This window comes from Panulirus ornatus, chromosome 1 (genome assembly GCF_036320965.1).
Source record: "Panulirus ornatus isolate Po-2019 chromosome 1, ASM3632096v1, whole genome shotgun sequence".
Lineage (NCBI taxonomy): Eukaryota > Metazoa > Arthropoda > Malacostraca > Decapoda > Palinuridae > Panulirus > Panulirus ornatus.
This window is the reverse complement of record NC_092224.1, coordinates 92488784-92507686: the sequence shown is the minus strand read 5'-3', so window position 1 is coordinate 92507686 and position 18903 is coordinate 92488784. Positions and strand designations below refer to the sequence as shown.

Genomic DNA, 18903 nt, shown 5'->3' with positions numbered 1-18903 from the left:
ACAATCCCGCGAACTCCATGCATCTCCCCACTAGGTTATGTCGACTGGAAATTTCTTTCGACAGCTGTTCCCCTGCGGTTTACGGCACAAAACAAAACATCCAGGTAGTTTTCAAAGAAGGAGGAACGCGCGCGCGTGTGTGTGTGTGTGTGGTGGGAGGGTGGAGAGAGATGGGGAAGGGGGTTAAGAGAAGGGGGAATGGGGAGAAGAGGAGATGGGGGTGCCTAGGAAAGGACATAGGAGGCAGTGAGGGAGGCGAGGGACGGGCAGTATTGGCGCCTTTCCCACCGGTACTGAGGTGATGCCATACAATATTGCACACCACTACACACACACACATTCGTACATTCACCCATAACGCCTTTGTTACATCGAGAAAACTTGTACTTTTATGCACACGAGATGTGTGGATACACGTACGGTACTTAGAACTTCCTTATCTAAATGCAACACACTCGGATTCGTGAAGGAAAAAAAAAATCCACGAAAAAATACATTGTAAATGCATCGTCCGTCCGTCCCTGATGATGCTCGCTTCTGTTGTTATGGTGGTTGTTTATGTGGGGGGTTGGGTGGGGTGGGGTTAGCATCTGTCTATTGCTGGATTAAATATTAAAGTACGTTTCTCTCGCCATGTTTGGGTGGGGGGAACATAACCAACCAGCGTTTTAGCTGAATGCAAATCTTGCACCAGTCTGACAACATTCCTAGGATGAACAAAAATCATAATGCAAATCGTATGGCAATACCGGGGCTGAGCCTCCCGCCCTGACCTCCCTGTAGTGAACACCATAAATACTGACCGCTTAAGCCACGCTCTCTTATCAGCCACGCTGGCACCCGGCCAATATCAACCACTGTTTCGGTAGTTTTAGTTATCGGTAAATGAATATACTCCACGCCACAGGTGTCCTCAGGGAGCACTATACCGAACACAAAATTTTTCGGGAGAGAGAGAGATTACCAGTTGATGCTGCCAGCGTTCACTGTGAGGCTCGTTGTCTATAGGTCTCATCCATAATTACATAACCATCTGGACGCGTCGTTACGCCTCCTAACGACTGGACTACCTGGTGGATGAACAAGAGAAGAAACCACTCCGTGTTCAGCGAACACAGACAGGCCTCTCGCGACGCCCGAGCTGAATGGGCGCTCAAGAGTTGCCGCATTCAGCCACGCGCCCTGGACCGTGTAAGCGACACACACTCTACCCCATACGGACTTGTTGGTTGTATATGTCGTGGGGTTGGGGGAGAGGACAACCTCAATCCCCCTGCCCCTCCCCACCCTCATCTTACAGGTCTTATCACTCATGAATGAAGATTAGACCAGATAATAATGTCATGAAGTCAAGGTGATAAAAGGCGCTGATATTCAGCCTTGAAAGAAACGGGAGTGGAAGGAATGCAGCGAGCGTTCCTTCATGATGCACTACTCTCCACCATGCCACTGACCACTGACTGCCACAGTGTTCTAAAAAAAAGTATAATAATTATCTGAAAAAAAAATGGACTTCAGTGAGGAGCTAGAAATAGCTAGTCTTAGGCAAGCAGACAAACATCCCTGTCATCCGAAGCTGAGGCTCGTCCAGTTGTGATTTATATTTTGTTACTTGAATCGTCGTCGTCTGTGGTTGTAGAATGGGGGAAAAATGGTTGTAGATATGTTGATAAGAAGTTGGAGAAATTCCCCTGTTGGTTGGTTAACAAATTAAGACAACTGGATTTCCTTCTCCTTGGCTGAAGAGTTGCCACGTCGAGAATAATCTTTGAACACCCTCTTGTTTCTGTCGTCTGAAAACCTGAAGAAGTTATGACGTTCACAACATTCTGAGATGCATGCAGCCATCTTAGTAACCGTGCACAATTTTCCATGTGAAATGTTGAATTCCCTCGCGTCAATATGACATAATGTCCTCCGACTGGATCAGTATGATTGTATTGTTACACACGTCACGCCATGAGTCTCCTACCCATCATAAGAATAGGTTACAGTGAGGTACAGTGTCATTTACAGTGACTGATTGTGGAGGTCGGTGTGAAATACAATGTTGTAAAGTTCACAATCAACGAGAAAATCATAACACTGAGAGACGGTTCTATACAGGCTACTGGGATTGTGAGGCCATTATTGCTAAAGCACAGGAGTGACTCCATACCTTGAAATGGTGAGGTATTTGACACTATTCGGATAATATACATCACGTTAGAATTCGACAAGGTCATACTGCAAGGTCACTACATATAATTCTCGGCGTTCTCTCCCTTTCTCGTTATTGCATGGTACTCCACGGGTCTCGTCCGTGTGCCGGTCATCCTGTGAGCTGAAGAACAAGACGCAAGTGCTTGAAGGAGGTAGTGTAATGGTGAGGTGGAGAGGGTGGTGATGGTGACGGTGACGGGGGCGGAGGTGTGCTGGTGGGAACAGCGGCGGTGTCACGTGACCGTCGCCCACCCGCCGCACTCCGCCAGCCAGACCCCGGCCAGCCACACTTCAAAATTCACCTCCGCGCCAGTTTCTGACAGTTAAGCAACCAAACCCTCTCCAATATGTCGGACGACGCTGCCGTTGCACCAGCTGAGAACAACGTTGGAACGCCTGCTGAGGTAAGACAGAAAATTATTTTTATTTGTCCCCCCTGATACACAGAAGAGGGTAAAGTAGCGGTGGCTCGCCAAATACGGCCACCCAGGCTCACATTCTAAATTCATGTCTTGTTATGTATCATACAGATAAGCGTCCACTACCCCATGTAACCCCTCTGCAAACCCAAAAGATGGTATGATAACGTTATGCCTCCTTATTTTGAAGGCTGAAATACTGAATTGTAATTTTGAAGGACGGCTGTGTGAGCCAAAATGGCGAGTAACTCTGCTTGATCAATCCGGTCGGGTGGCGGTTTGAAAACCGAATTTCCCGCCAGAATATCCTAGAAATTCCCGCCAAAAGTTTATTCTCAATTTGTAGGTTTATATGCCTAAAGGACGCTCGGAATGAACGGAAATATTTTTAGAAAATCAGGAGCACATGTCAGATGGAGCAGAGGTATTTGTAATGGTAAATTTGTTGGATAATTCAGTTTGCGGCAAGAAGGCATCGGCGGGTGCGCGCGGTCGATGGCTGGCCCCGCCACCAGCTGCCACTTCGCCACACTTTCGCGATTTAATATTGATGAACGGGAGAGTGTAAACTTGAGTTAGAATTATGCCACAATGCATATAACACGTAGCGTTGATTGTGACTGTTGAAATGAAAAGAAAGTATGAGATATTTGGGGTAGTTTAAGAAGTGTTGGCAACTCTCTGTGGCTATCAGAAGTTATACCGTATCACTTGATAAACTTGCATTTGCTGTTTTGAATTCTTTCATTTAAGAATTTTTCTCCTAATTCTCACAAACTCACCTGACTGTAAATGTGTGGAAAATAAATATCAGAAAATTTATAATGGAATGAATGTCGCGAAAAGATAACGCATTAAGATTTGTAATTTTTTTTATATAACGTGAAACTTTTTTTACCTTGTAAAGCAGCTTAGTGAAGGTAATGTCCAATATGATGAATAACTGTCTGTGCCATGTGCTTTAATATATGACATTTTAAGAAGCATCAGTTCATTTGTGCTTGACAACTGGGCGCGGATCCTTCGGAAGGGAGTGTGCTGTTAACACATCATCTAAGCTTTAATTACACCGTGTCTAAAATGTCTTCAGAATTAACTCTTCAATATATATTTTTTTGTACTCACTGGGCTTCAAAGTTTGAATAACGCCATTACCCCCGTCCCTGAAATTCATGAACAATTGGAGAGCTTCATTTTCTTGTGGCCAGTGTGAATTTCGGTAAATATATCTTGAATTTAAGAGTTTAGAATGGATTATAAAACTGGCGGGTCCTTATAACCTCGTCCCTCAGTGAGGTAGGTCCGCTGGGAGTTAGTGCCTCTTGCCCACAGCAGCCGACGCGCGAACGCCCGACCGGGGTACGCTGCTGCTGCTGCTGCTGTTTGAACTGAGCGTCGCATCTGCTGATGAAAACGGTTTCATCTACGCGTTCGTGGCCATTCATATTGATTCATACATTATCCTGGGCATCATTAAACCTCTTTATTTCCGCGGGCTGCATCGACCGACACTTCTCCCAGGACAGCGGGAAGGTTTTAGAAGCCTGTGAAGGACTGGGATGTGGTGTACACCACCCCCCTCATCAAACTGAACCCACCCGAACCCACCCACCACGGCCAGGAACAACCCCACCCTCAAGCCCCCCACACCCACCCACCAACGGCCACTGGCTTGCCTCCCTCCTGGGGGCTGGAGGCAGCTGCTTCTGCTGGTGTTATACGGATTATTTTGGGGAGCCCGGCCAGCCCAAGCACAAACTGTAAATGCTTATGAGTTTTTGTCCTACAGAGGCGATCAAATCACGGCCTTTTTTTTTTCTTCATGCGTGTGAGGCAAGTTCCGTTTGGTGAAGTGGTTAGGCGATGAGGTCGGTGATAGGATGGCGTTTGGCCACAGGCTGCAACAGAAGATCAAGCACATACCTGCTGCTGCTGCCGCGGCTCATGTCACTAGTCACGGCTTTTATTTACGATTTACTCAGTTCTCAGTGAGGAATTTTTTTATGTATTTATATTTACTTTCCCTCAGTTGTTTGAACTTTAAGGATCTTAGTGGTATAAGTTATGACATCCTGTTTCACTTTGGTTCACGTCGAAAGGAATTGTCTCAAAAAGTCTTTTTTTTTTTTTTTTTATGTATGACACAAGTAATGGAGTAAACCAGGTTGTATGGCAGACCTGAGTAGCGACACGAAGAAAACGCTCTTTTCTAGCTGGCCGACACTTAAATGCCAGAGTAGGCCTACCACCAACCGGTCTTGATTACGTTGATACGTATCAAATTCAGAGTGTCACTTTATATCGTGAGGGAGTAAAATATATACCTAAGCCCTTCCTGATACGCGTGTGTATTCACCGTGGTGTCGTGTGAGCTACCATCCTGGCAACTTTAGGGTGTTTGGGGTGTTTTATTCCCTCAATTATCTCCTTGGCTTACACGTTTGGTTAACGTTGTGGTCAAGAGTGTGTTGACTAGGCGTTTGCTAGAAAGAATTTGTGGGAGACTTACTCGGAGAAAGGGATGTGTATGTGGTGTTTATGGATCCTGAAAAAGTGTATGACAGTAGTATTGAGTATATGGTGTGGGAGGAGGAAAAATACCAGATGCAGTAAGGAGGTTTTTTATCGGGTGTGTAGAGCACGTGAGGGAGGGAGGGTGGGTGTGTATATCCGGTTGAGGTTGGGGGCTGCGTCAAGGGGGTATGTAATGCCACCGCGGCTGTTTGGTCTGTTTATGGCCTGGGTGGCGAGGGACGGAAATGCCAGAGTCTGGGAGATAATGGAGGGTCTGCAGTATGCTTGGGTCAGTTTGCCCTGGGCGGTGTATACGTTGCTTTTTGCAGATGACGCGACCGTAGTGGCAAACTCAAATGAGAAGACTGCAGTTGCTGGTGTTTGAGTGTGGGAGGATGGCGTAGAAAAAGAAGTTTGAGGGATGATTGGACTGAAAGTAATGTGGTTTACCATTGTTTGCTTAGTTTGAGTTTGAAGGGGATAACACAGACTCATTCTTAGAAATAGGTCCTGTGTAATTTGAAATAAAATTATTATATATATATATATATATATATATATATATATATATATATATATATATATATATATATATATAATCCCCTCGACCTGATTGCCGTTTCCCGCGTTAGCGAGGTAGCGCCAGGAACGGTACAAGAAAGGCCTCATCTGCTCACATCCATTCTCTAGCTGTCATATGTAATGCACCGACTCCACAGCTCCCTATCCACAACCAGGCCCCACAGACCTTTCCATGGTTTCCCCCGGCTTCTTAATATGCCCTGTTTCAGTTCATTGAAAGCATGTCGACCCACATCATTCCAGTAACCATCCCTTGCACGTCTTGCACCCTCCTGCATATTCATGCCTCAATCGCTCAAAATCTTTTTCACTTCATCCTTTCATCTCCACTTTGGTCTCCCCATTCTCTTTGTCCCCTCCACTTCAGACGCCTACATCTCTGTCTTTACCTTTTCTCACTCATTCTCTCCATATGTTCAAACCATTCCAGCACACCCCTTTAGCTCTCTCAACTGCCCTTTTTCTATTGCCACACCTCTCACCCTTTTATGACTTCCACAATCAAATCACCTCACACCACATATTGTCCTGAAACATTAATTTCTAGCACATCCAGCTACCCGCACACATCGGCATCTGTAGCCCATGCCTCGCGTCCTCACAATATTGTTGGGACTACCATACCTTCAAACAAACTTTTCCGCCCTTCCAGATAGCGACTTCCCTTTCCACAGTCTTCAATGCTTCCAGAACCTTTGCTAGCTCATCCACCCCATGACTCACTTCCGCTTCCCATTGTTCCTTCCATATCCACATTCCTGGTAGCTATAACACTTCACTTCCCCCCCCCCCCCTTTTTTTTCCATTCAAACACACCCAAACTATCCTTTTCCTCTACCCTGCTAAACTTAATAACATTGTTTTATTTACATTTACTCTCAACTTCCTTCTTTCACAAACTCTTCTAAACTCAGCCACCAACTTCTACAGTTTCTCCCTCCAGTCTGCCACCAAAGGTGTGTTATCAGCAAACAACAGCTGACTCTCATTTCAGGTCCCCTCATCTGCATACTCACCCCTTTCTCCATGAGTCTTGCATTTAGTTTCCTCACCACCCCATTTATAGACATACTAAACAGCCATGGTGACATGACACATCCCCGTCGCAGACCAACCATCACATGAACTACTTACTCTCTCCCAACTCGCACACATACCTTACTCCCTTGATGAAAACTTATCACTCCCAGATGTATATTCTTTATATTTCTACAAGACATCTTTGTCAACGCTATCCTATGCTTTCTCCAGATCCATAGATACTACAAAGAGATCCTTCTGTTTCTCGAAGCATTTCTCACACACATTCTTTAAAGCAAACACCTGATCCACGCATCCTCTACCACATCTGAACCACATTGTTCCTTCACAGTCTGATGTTCTATGTATGCCTTCACCATCTCAATCACCACTCTCCCACACGAGTTATGAGGTACGCTCAACAAACTTACCTCTGTAAGTTGAACACTGAACATGTATTTCGCCAGTCGTCAGGCACCTTACCATGATCCATACATATAGTGAAAATACAGACCGACTAATCAGCAACACAGTTTCATAAGAAATTCAGCAGCAGTACTATCCACTCTAGCCACCTTGCCTTATTTCATCAGTGTATGACTGGAGAGCATGGGGGTTATTCAGCAACTGAAATGGTGGTGAAAAGCTTGTGGAGTTGTGTGCCGGAAAAGGACTGATGATTGGGAATACCTGGTTTCAAAATAGACATACACAAGGACATGTGAGTACCACGTATATGTATGAACACATTATTGAATTACATACTAATTGATAGACATGGAAAAGAGACTTTTGAATGTGAATGTGCTCAGAGGGGCAGCTGGTGAGATGTCTGATTATCATCTTGTGGACGAGAGGTGAGGATTTGCGGAGGTTTTCGGAAAATGGGAAAAATATGACGAGTGAGGAAAGAGTGGTGTAACTAGGCGAGATGGATAAGACACATGTGTGAAGAAATAGCAATAGAGATTGAGTGTAGAATGGCAAAAGTATTCTAAGTATTCCTTACATACATTTTTCAAAGCAAACACCTGATCCACACATCCTCTACCACTTTTGAAACCACACTGCTGTTCCCCAATCTGATGATCTGTACATGCCTTTACCCTCTCAGTCAATACCCTCCCATATATTTTCCCAGGAATACTCAACAGACATATACCTATGTAATTTGAACACTCACCTTTATCCCCTTTGCCTTTGTACATTGGTGCTATGCATGCATTCCGCCAATCCTCAGGGACTTCACCTCAAACCATGCATACACTGAATATCCTTACCAGCCAGTCAACAACACAGTCACCCCTCTTTTTAATCAATGCCACTGCAATACCATCCAAACCCGCCGCCTTGCCAGCTTTCATCTTCCGCAAAGCTTTTACTACCTCTTCTCTGTTTACCAATCCATTCTCCCTGAGCCTTCCACTTCGCACACCACCTCGACCAAAACACCCTATATCTGCCATTCTATCATCAAACACATTCAACAAACCTTCAAAATGCTCACCCCATCTTCTCACTTCACTATTACTTGTTATTACCTCCCCATTACCCTTAACTAATGTTCCCATTTGTTCTCGTCTTACGCACTTTATTTACTTCCTTCCAAAACATCTTTTTATTCTCCCTAAAGTTAAATGATACTCTCTCACCCCAACTCTCATTTGCCCTCTTTTTCACCTCTTGCACCTTTCTCTTGACCTGCCTCTTTCTTTTATACATCTCCCAGTCATTCGCCCTATTTCCCTGCAAAAATCGTCAAAATGCCTCTCTCTTCTCTTTCACTAATAATCTTACTTCTTCATCCCACCAATCACTACCCTTTCTAATCTGCCCACCTCCCACCTTTCTCATGCCACAAGCATCTTTTGCGCAAGCCATCACTGCTTCCCTAAATACATCCCATTCCTCCCCCACTCTCCTTACGTCATTTGCTCTCACCTTTTTCCATTTTGCACTCACTCTCCCCTGGTACTGTCTAACACAAGGCTCCTTTCCAAGCTCACTTACTCTCACCCCTCTCTTCACCCCAACATTCTCTCTTCTTTCTGAAAACCTCTACAAATCTTCACCTTCGCCTCCACAAGATATTGATCAGACATCCCTCCAGTTGCACCCCTCAGCATTTTAACCTCCAAAAGTCTCTCTTTCACGCGCCTATCAATTCACATGTAGCCCAATACCGCTCTCTGGCCATCTCTCCTACTTACATACGTATACTTATGTATATCTCTCTTTTTAAACCAGGTATTCCCGATCACCAGTCCTTTTTCAGCACAAATCTACAAGCTCTTCACCATTTCCATTTACAACACTGAACACCCCATGTACACCAATTATTCCCTCAACTGCCTCATTACTCACCTTTGCATTCAAATCACCCATCACTAAAACCCGGTCTCGTGCATCAAAATTACTAACACACTCACTCAGCTGCTCCCATTCTCATGCCCAGGTGCATAGGCACCACTAATTTCCCATCTCTCTCCATCCACTCTCAGTTTCACTCATATCAGTCTAGAGTTTACTTTCTTACACTATCACTTACTCCCACCACTCCTGTTTCAGGAGTAGTGCTACTTCTTCCCTTGCTCTTGTTCTCTCACCTACCCCTCACTTTACTTCGAAAACATTCCCAAACCACTCTTCTCCTTTACCCTTGAGCTTCCTTTCATTCAGAACCAAAACATCCAGGTTCCTTTCCTCAAACGGACTACCTATCTATCCTTTTTTCTCATCTTGGTTACATCAGCACACATGTAGACACCCCCAATCTGAGCCTTCGAGGAGGATGAGCACTCCCCGCATGACTCCTTCTGTTTCCCCTTTTAGAAAGTTATAATACAAGGGGAGGGTTTCTAGCCCCCGCTCCCGTCCCCTTTAGTCGCCTTCTATGACACGTGAGGAATGCGTGGGAAGTATTCTTTCTCCCCTGTCCCCATGGAGATATATATATATATATATATATATATATATATATATATATATATATATATATATATATATATATATATATAATATTATTATCATTGTTATCCCTTGGATAGGGGAGAAAGAATACTTCCCACGCATTCCTTTGCTTGTAGAAGGCGACTAAAAGGGAAGGGAGGGGGGGGGGGGTGGAAATCCTCCCCTCTCGTTTTTAGTTTTCCAAAAGAAGGAACAGAGGAGGGGGCCAAGTGAGGATATTCCCTCAAAGGCTTAGTCCTCTGTTCTTAACATTACCTCGCTAACGCGGGAAATTGCGAATAGTATGAAAAAAAAAAGTTTTATTATACTTAACCGCCGTCTCCCGCGTTTGCGAGGTAGCGCAAGGAAACAGACGAGGAATGGCCCAACCCACTCACATACACATGTATACACATAAATGCCCTCACACGCACATGTACATACATATACATTTGAACGTATACATACATATCCATACACAGACATATACATATATACACATGTACAAATCCATACTTGCCTTCATCATTTTCCGTCATCACCCCGCCACACACGAAATAGCATCCCACCCTCTTCCCTCCAGCGAGGCAGTGCCAGGAACAGACAAAAAGGTCACATTCGTTCACACACACATACACACACACACACACACACACACACACACACACACACACACACAAATATAGGCCTCATAGACCTTTCCATGCTTTACCTCGGACGCTTCACATGCCCTGGCTCAGTCCATTGAAAACACGTCGGCCCCTGTATTCCTTATCGATCTAGGGCACTCTATCCCGTGCAAGCCTTTCACCCCCAGCATCTTTAGGCTTTGATCATTTAGAATTTTTCACAATCCCTCTTTCCATCTCCAATTTGTCCTCCCGCTTCTTATTCCCTCCACATCTGACACATGTCCTCTTTGTCAATCTTTCCTCACTCATTCTCTCCATATGTTCATACCATTTCAACGCACCCTTATCTGCTCTCTCAACCAAACTCTTTTTTATTACCACACATCTCTCTTACCCTTTTGCCCCTTTATCTAACCACCTCACACTAAAATATAGATATCAAACATTTCATTTCCAGCACATCCACCCTCCTCCGCACATCCTCATCTATTGTCCATGTTTTTCATCCATATAACATTGTTGTAAGTACTGTACCTACAAACATACCCATTTTTGCCCACCCAGACAAAGGCCTCTCTTTCCACGCATTTTTTTTATTACTCTCAGAACCTTCGCCCCCTCGCATACCCTATGACTCACTTCCGCTCCCATGGTTCCATTCGTCGCCAAGAACACTCCCAGATATATAAAACACCTCACATCCTCCAATTTTTCTCCACTCAAACTCACACTCCCAGCTAACCTGACCCTCAACCCTGATGAACCTAATAACCTTGGCCTTATTCATATTTACTCTTAAATTTCTCCTTTCACACACTTTTCCAAACTCAGTTACCAGCTTCTACAGATTCTCACCCGAATCTGACACCAGTGTTGTATCATCAGCAAACAACAACAGTCTCGCTTCCCAAGCCCTCTCATCCCCTACAGACTGCTTCTCGCCCAATTTCCCAAGACTGTCGCATTTACCTCCCTCACCACCTTAACCACGAACAGATTAAACAGACCGCAGACCATCTTTTACTTAGAACCATTCACTCCCCTCTCTTCCTACTCGTACACATGCCTTACGCCATTGACAAAAATTTCTCACTGCTTTTAAGATCTTTCCTCCTGCACCATATATACTAAAGACCTTCCACAAAGCATCTCTATCAACCGTATCATATGCTTTCTCCAAATCCATAAGTGCTACATACAAATTCTTTTGTTTCTCTTAAGTATTTCTCACAAACGCATGATCCTCACATCCTCTACCACCAGTGGTTGTCTCATTGTTTCTGTGTGTATCCATCGCATCCTCGTGAGGAGCGTGTGTGGAGCGGTCGGTGGAGCAGGTGGGAATGACTGTGAGTAGCTGGGTGAGGCTGTGCAATACCTGTGGGGCGGTCGTGCACGTAGCGCCCCGAGCTCATTGACTGTTGCGTGGTGCAAGGGCATGTTGTTTTCTCCTGTTTTGGCCTATGTTCTGACTTGATTTTGTGTATGTTCCCTCATAATAAATGGCGCTTCGGCGATGTGTTGGCGTCTTGTGTTTTGTTCAAGACGTAGTAACACTTGTGGATTTAACAGCTGACCCTCTCGTGTTAGGGCAGTGTTATGATTCCGGGTGACGTGTGTTTGATGGGTCCGACTTTTCAAGTGTAGGGTAGGTCTTCTAGAGAGCACTTCCCATGTAGGTCGTTTTGCTAAGGAGCTCACAGTCTCCTTGTTGATGTTTGAATTCATAAACTACTTTGGACATTTGTCATATGTCCTGTTTTTCCTTATATATGCCTGGTTGTGCATGATGAGATAGTGCATAACTAGCTTGACTCTGTCGTCTTGTGTTGTGTGCCTGGTGTTTGTGGAGACAGATGCACGTATACTACGAGATATCGTTGTACTTTTAAGAGAGACGTAGACGGAGTGGAGATGGTACTGCGTCGAGCAACGAAAATCATTTTCGCATTGAGGAACACATCCTTTGAAAGTCTACTCAACTCTTTTAGTCTTTTCAACTAAGGAGAGAGCTGATTAAGAGGTGATTTGATACAGGCATTCGAAGTTATAGACATCCCTTCTTTCATACATATGCACTGTTTCCTCCCCCCGCGAGCGAGGTAGCATCACGAACAGATGAATGAACTAAGGGTCACATATCCTACGTATTGTAGGGGGAATGAGGGAACAGAGGGAGGAGCCAAGCGAGGATATTTATTTTTGTTCTATACCTGGATAATCCTAGAAGGTGTGGTTCCCATCCTACACTCGGAAATAACGTCCTACTGGCACGACAGGCATGGCAGACTTGGTAGAATACTGCCTCTAAAACCGAAAGATGCGACATGCATAAAAAAGAAAAAAAGGAGAGAACACCTGTAAACATCCGGGGCCCAAAACTCCTTCAACAGCTTGCCCCTGCAGTCATCAGAATGGGTTGCATGGCGGAGAAGTTCGTAAGTGCCAGGGACAAGTTACACACAAAGTTTACCAGGTTAGCCAGGCTGTGGGGGGGTTACGTGAGCCTGCGGGCTGCGGGTTCCAACGACTGACGACCCTACCCGATACTCTAGGCCCAGCCCGAGCTGTGTGAGGGGGTAGAGAAGTCCCCGAAGACCTCACCTGGTATTCACTTCACCAGGCATATGTACGTAACACCTTCCACAGAGCATCTCTATCAACCCTATCATATGCTTTCTCCACGTCCGTAAATGCCGCATACAAATCCTGTTTCTCTCTAAAAATTTTTTTTTTTTTTTTTTTTTTTTTTTTTACATTCTTCAAAACAAAAACCTGATCCCCACATCCTCTACCACTCCTTAAACCACGTTTATTCCTCCCCCAGTCTAATGCTTTGTGCATTCTACCAACCTCTCGGACACCGTTCTTCCATACAATTTACTAAGCACCCTCAACAAACTTATACCTTTGTGATATGATAATTTTTATCTCCTTTGCATTCATACAGTGGCACCATATTTATGCATTCCGCCAGTCCTAAGGTATACATACGTATAATGAAAATCTTAACTAACCAATCAACAACACAGTCAACCCCATTCTTTAGACATTTTCATGCAATACCATCCATTTCACCCGCCTTGCATGTTTCGTCTTACGCTAGACTTTCACCACCTCTTTTCTTTTCACCAAACCACTTGCCACAGTTCTCTAACTTCACAGACCTCCTCGACCCAAACACCCTAAATCTGCTACGCTGTCATCAGACACATTCAAGAGTCCAAAATACTCACTCCGTCCTTTCCTCACCTCATCACTGCCTGTTACCACTTCCTCATTTGCCCCTATCACAGATGTTCCCAATTTGTTCTCTTGTTTTTCTGACACTGTTAACCTGCTTCCAAAACATCTTCGCGTATTCTCCCTGAAGTTTGCTAATGTTAGGTGACCCCATCTCTCATTTGCCATCTTTTTCATCCCCTACACGTTGACCTCCTGTCGCTTTCTCTTGTACATCGCCGAAACCGTTCATATAGGTAGATAGATAAATATACTAGTTTCATAAGTGAAGCCTATTAGATTAATTAGAATCGATAAATCAACAACCTAACTTTCCCTTTTTCTAGTATGTGAGAAAAACCTGTTAAAGAAAATGGGATGAAATTTTAAACGCGTTAGTTGTCGTTTTGGGGACTCTGCTTCCTTGACATGCCACGGTCATGCGTCACGAAAATGTGCATGTGTTGGACAGCTATTGAAACCGTTTTCATTCACCCGGATGTTTTTAATATCGGAATTTAAATTCTATGCCTCGAGAACGATGGTTTGTTACGACCTTCGTGTGTGATGACCTCGCCTTTTAACCTGACCCTCAAGAGTGTGTCGTTGTGCTCAAGAATAGGTCAAGGTCGTGGCAGTAGTGAGGTTATGGACTCCTGTGTAGCGGTTAGAGTTCCTGATCGTGACGCATTCACGGGCCCGCCCAGGGTCGAGCGCATAGGTTCGAATCCTGGTTGCAGTAGTTGGTCCACAGTCAACCCAGCTGTTCATCCATCCCTAAGGGTTGGTCGGTAAGATGGGTACCTGGCTCAGGCTAGGATATATTTATATATATATATATATATATATATATATATATATATATATATATATATATATATATATATTATCCCTGGGGATAGGGGAGAAAGAATACTTCCCATGTATTCCCTGCGTGTCGTAAAAGGCGACTAAAAGGGAAGGGAGCGGGGGGCTGGAAATCCTCCCCTCTCATTTTTGATTTTCCAAAGGAAGGAACAGAGATGGGGGCCAAGTGGGGATTTCCCTCAAAGGCTCAGTCCTCTGTTCCTAAAGCTACCTCGCTTCCGCGGGAAATGGCGAATAGTATGAAAAAAAAAAAAAAAAAATATATATATATATATATATATATATATATATATATATATATATATATATAGATAGATAGATAGATAGATAGCGTTAATGGGATGGCCTTGGTTAGAGTCTCAGTTCCCGTCCGTCTCAGCAAACAAAACAATGTCGCCAAGCTCAAGGTGAGTGTTAGGTTGTCGTGTTGAAGGAGTTACGCTGCACTCGAGATGTAATCATGACTTTGTCATGTATTTGTACTATATTCTATTCGCTGTGTTGAGTCGTTCTCTTAGAGGTTGTCTCAGTCTTTACGTCATAAACGTTGACGTAACGAGATGTGTTTATTTGAACGAAATGCGTTTATTGTTTTGAAAATGTTCGGGACAGTTGTACGCTACGTCAATATTTTGGTGTTCGGGCAAGTGACTCGTTTCTACATATTTCTTGCAAAAATAACAGTGTTGGGAAGGTCCCAGTAATCATAGCTTTTATTTTTATGGAAGACGGTTTTTACTACAAGTGTGAATGAAATTCCCTCGTGGAGGCAACGCGGACGGGAACTTGAATGTTGTTCGCTGTTGGTGTTGGACGCGGCGAGGCTTGGAACACAAAGGCGTTGAAGTTGTTTGTCAACTTTTTTTAGTCTGACGCGTACTGATGTAATTGTTTTTGAACTTTGTAGAGCCCTGTGATCGTAGTATGTATTCCTTTTATTTACTTATTATTTATTCTATTTTGCTTTGTCGCCTGTCTCCCGCGTTAGCGAGGTAGCGCAAGCAAACAGACGCAAGAATGGCCCAACCCGCCCACATACACATTTATATACATACACGTCCACACACGCAAATGTACATACCTATACATCTCAACGTATACATATATATACATACACAGACATATACATATATACACATGTACATAATTCATACTGTCTGCCTTTATTCATTCCATCGCCACCTCGCCAGATATAAAATAACGACCCCTACCCCCCTCATGTGCGCGAGATAGCGCTAGGAAAAGACAACAAAGGCCCCATTCGTTCACACTCAAGTCTCTAGCTGTCATGTAATAATGCACCGAAACCACAGCTCCCTTTCCACATCCAGGCCCCACAGAACTTTCCATGATTTACCCCAGACGCTTCACATGCCCTGGTTCAATCCATTGACAGCACGTCGACCCCGGTATACCACATCGTTCCAATTCACTCTATTCCTTGCACGCCTTTCACCCTCCTGCATGTTCAGGCCCCGATCACTCAAAATCTTTTTCACTCCATCTTTCCACCTCCAATTTGGTCTCCCACTTCTCCTCGTTCGCTCCACCTCTGAAACATATATCCACTTTGTCAATCTTTCCTCACTCGTTCTCTCCATGTGACCAAACCATTTCAAAACACCCTCTTCTTCTCTCTCAACCATACTCTTTTTATTACCACACATCTCTCTTACCCTATTATTACTTACTCGATCAAACCACCTCACACTACATATTGTCCTCAAACATCTCATTTCCAGCACATCCACCCTCCTGCGCACAACTCTATGCATAGCCCACGCCTCGCAACCATATAACATTGTTGGAACCACTATTCCTTCAAGCATATTCCATTTTTGCTTTCCGAGATAATGTTCTCGACTTCCACACATTCTTCAAGGCTCCGAGAATTTTCGCCCCCTCCCCCACCCTATGATCCACTTCCGCTTCCATGGTTCCATCCGCTACCAAATCCACTCCCAGATATCTAAAACACTTCACTTCCTCCAGTTTTTCTCCATTCAAACTTACCTCCCAATTGACTTGACCCTCAACCCTACTGTACCTAATAACCTAGCTCTTATTCACATTTGCTCTCAATTTTCTTCTTTAACACACTTTACCAAACTCAGTCACCAGCTTCTGTAGTTTCTCACATGAATCAGCCACCAGCGCTGTATCATCAGCGTACAACAACTGACTCACTTCCCAAGCTCTCTCATCCACAACAGTCTGCATACTTGCCCCTCTTTCCAAAACTCTTGCATTCACCTCCCTAACAACCCCATCCATAAACAAACAACCATGGAGACATCACACACATCTGCCGCAAACCTACATTCACTAAAAACCAATCAGTTTCCTCTCTTCCTACACGTACATATGCCTTACATCCTCGATAAAAACTTTTCACTGCTTCTAACAACTTGCCTCCCACACCATATATTCTTAATACCTTCCACAGAGCATATCTATCAACTCTTATCATATGCCTTCTCCAGATCTATAAATACTACATACAAATCCATTTGCTTTTCTAAGTATTTCTCACATACATTCTTCAAAGTAAACACCTGATCCACACATCCTCTACCACTTCTGAAACCACACTGCTCTTCCCCAATCTAATGCTCTGTACATACCTTCACCCTCTTAATCAATACCCTCCCATATGATTTTCCAGGAATACTCAACAAACTTATACCTCTGTAATTTGTATATATGTATATATGTGTATATATGTATATATATATAATATATATAATATACATATAATATGTATATATATATATATATATATATATATATATATATATATATATATATATATATATATATATATATATATAGGAGGGTATTTTGAAATGGTTTGGTCACATGGAGAGAATGAGTGAGGAAAGATTGACCAAGAGGATATATGTGTCGGAGGTGGAGGGAACAAGGAGAAGAGGGAGACCAAATTGGAGGTGGAAAGATAGAGTGAAAAAGATTTTGTGTGATCGGGGCCTGAACATGCAGGAGGGTGAAAGGAGGGCAAGGAACAGAGTGAATTGGAGCGATGTGGTATACCGGGGCTGACGTGCTGTCAGTGGATTGAATCAAGGCATGTGAAGCGTCTGGAGTAAACCATGGAAAGCTGTGTAGGTATGTATATTTGCGTGTGTGGACGTATGTATATACATGTGTATGGGGGGGGGGGGGTTGGGCCATTTCTTTCGTCTGTTTCCTTGCGCTACCTCGCAAACGCGGGAGACAGCGACAAAGTATAGAAATATATATATATATATATATATATATATATATATATATATATATATATATATATATATATAAAGTTTTTATCGAGGATGTAAGGCATGTGTACGTGTAGGAAGAGAGGAAAGTGATTGGTTCTCAGTGAATGTAGGTTTGCGGCAGGGGTGTGTGATGTCTCCATGGTTGTTTAATTTGTTTATGGATGGGGTTGTTAGGGAGATGAATGCAAGAGTTTTGGAAAGAGGGGCAAGTATGAAGTCTGTTGGGGGTGAGAGAGCTTGGGAAGTGAGTCAGTTGTTGTTCGCTGATGATACAGCGCTGGTGGCTGATTCATGTGAGAAACTGCAGAAGCTGGTGACTGAGTTTGGTAAAGTGTGTGAAAGAAGAAAGTTAAGAGTAAATGTGAATAAGAGCAAGGTTATTAGGTACAGTAGGATTGAGGGTCAAGTCAATTGGGAGGTGAGTTTAAATGGAGAAAAACTGGAGGAAGTGAAGTGTTTTAGATATCTGGGAGTGGATCTGGCAGCGGATGGAACCATGGAAGCGGAAGTGGATCATAGGGTGGGGGAGGGAGCTAAAATTCTGGGAGCCTTGAAGAATGTGTGGAAGTCGAGAACATTATCTCGGAAAGCAAAAATGGGTATGTTTGAAGGAATAGTGGTTCCAACAATGTTGTATGGTTGCGAGGCGTGGGCTATGGATAGAGTGGTGCGCAGGAGGATGGATGTGCTGGAAATGAGATGTTTGAGGACAATGTGTGGTGTGAGGTGGTTTGATCGAGTAAGTAACATAAGGGTAAGAGAGATGTGTGGAAATAAAAAGAGCGTGGTTGAGAGAGCAGAAGAGGGTGTTTTGAAATGGTTTGGGCACATGGAGAGAATGAGTGAGGAAAGATTGACCAAGAGGATATATGTGTCGGAGGTGGAGGGAACGAGGAGAAGAGGGAGACCAAATTGGAGGTGGAGAGATGGAGTGAAGAAGATTTTGTGTGATCGGGGCCTGAACATGCAGGAGGGTGAAAGGAGGGCAAGGAATAGAGTGAATTGGAGCGATGTGGTATACCGGGGTTGACGTGCTGTCAGTGGATTGAATCAGGGCATGTGAAGCGTCTGGGGTAAACCATGGAAAGCTGTGTAGGTATGTATATTTGCGTGTGTGGACGTATGTATATACATGTGTATGGGGGTGGGTTGGGCCATTTCTTTCGTCTGTTTCCTTGCGCTACCTCGCAAACGCGGGAGACAGCGACAAAGCAAAAA

General features: G+C 43.9%; 1 protein-coding gene across 2 annotated transcripts in view; it reads left to right on the top strand.

Moving 5' to 3' along the window:
• Positions 1-2396: 2396 nt before the first annotated feature.
• Positions 2397-18903, top strand: part of LOC139750986 (uncharacterized) — an 83026-nt gene continuing 66519 nt past the window's right edge. The window contains exon 1 of one of the 2 annotated variants that reach the window (XM_071666016.1): positions 2397-2606. In XM_071666016.1, the coding sequence (XP_071522117.1) occupies positions 2550-2606 (57 nt within the window). In that variant the 5' untranslated portion in view covers positions 2397-2549. The remainder of the gene's footprint in view (positions 2607-18903) is intronic. The other variant, XM_071666006.1, reaches the window with a different exon arrangement.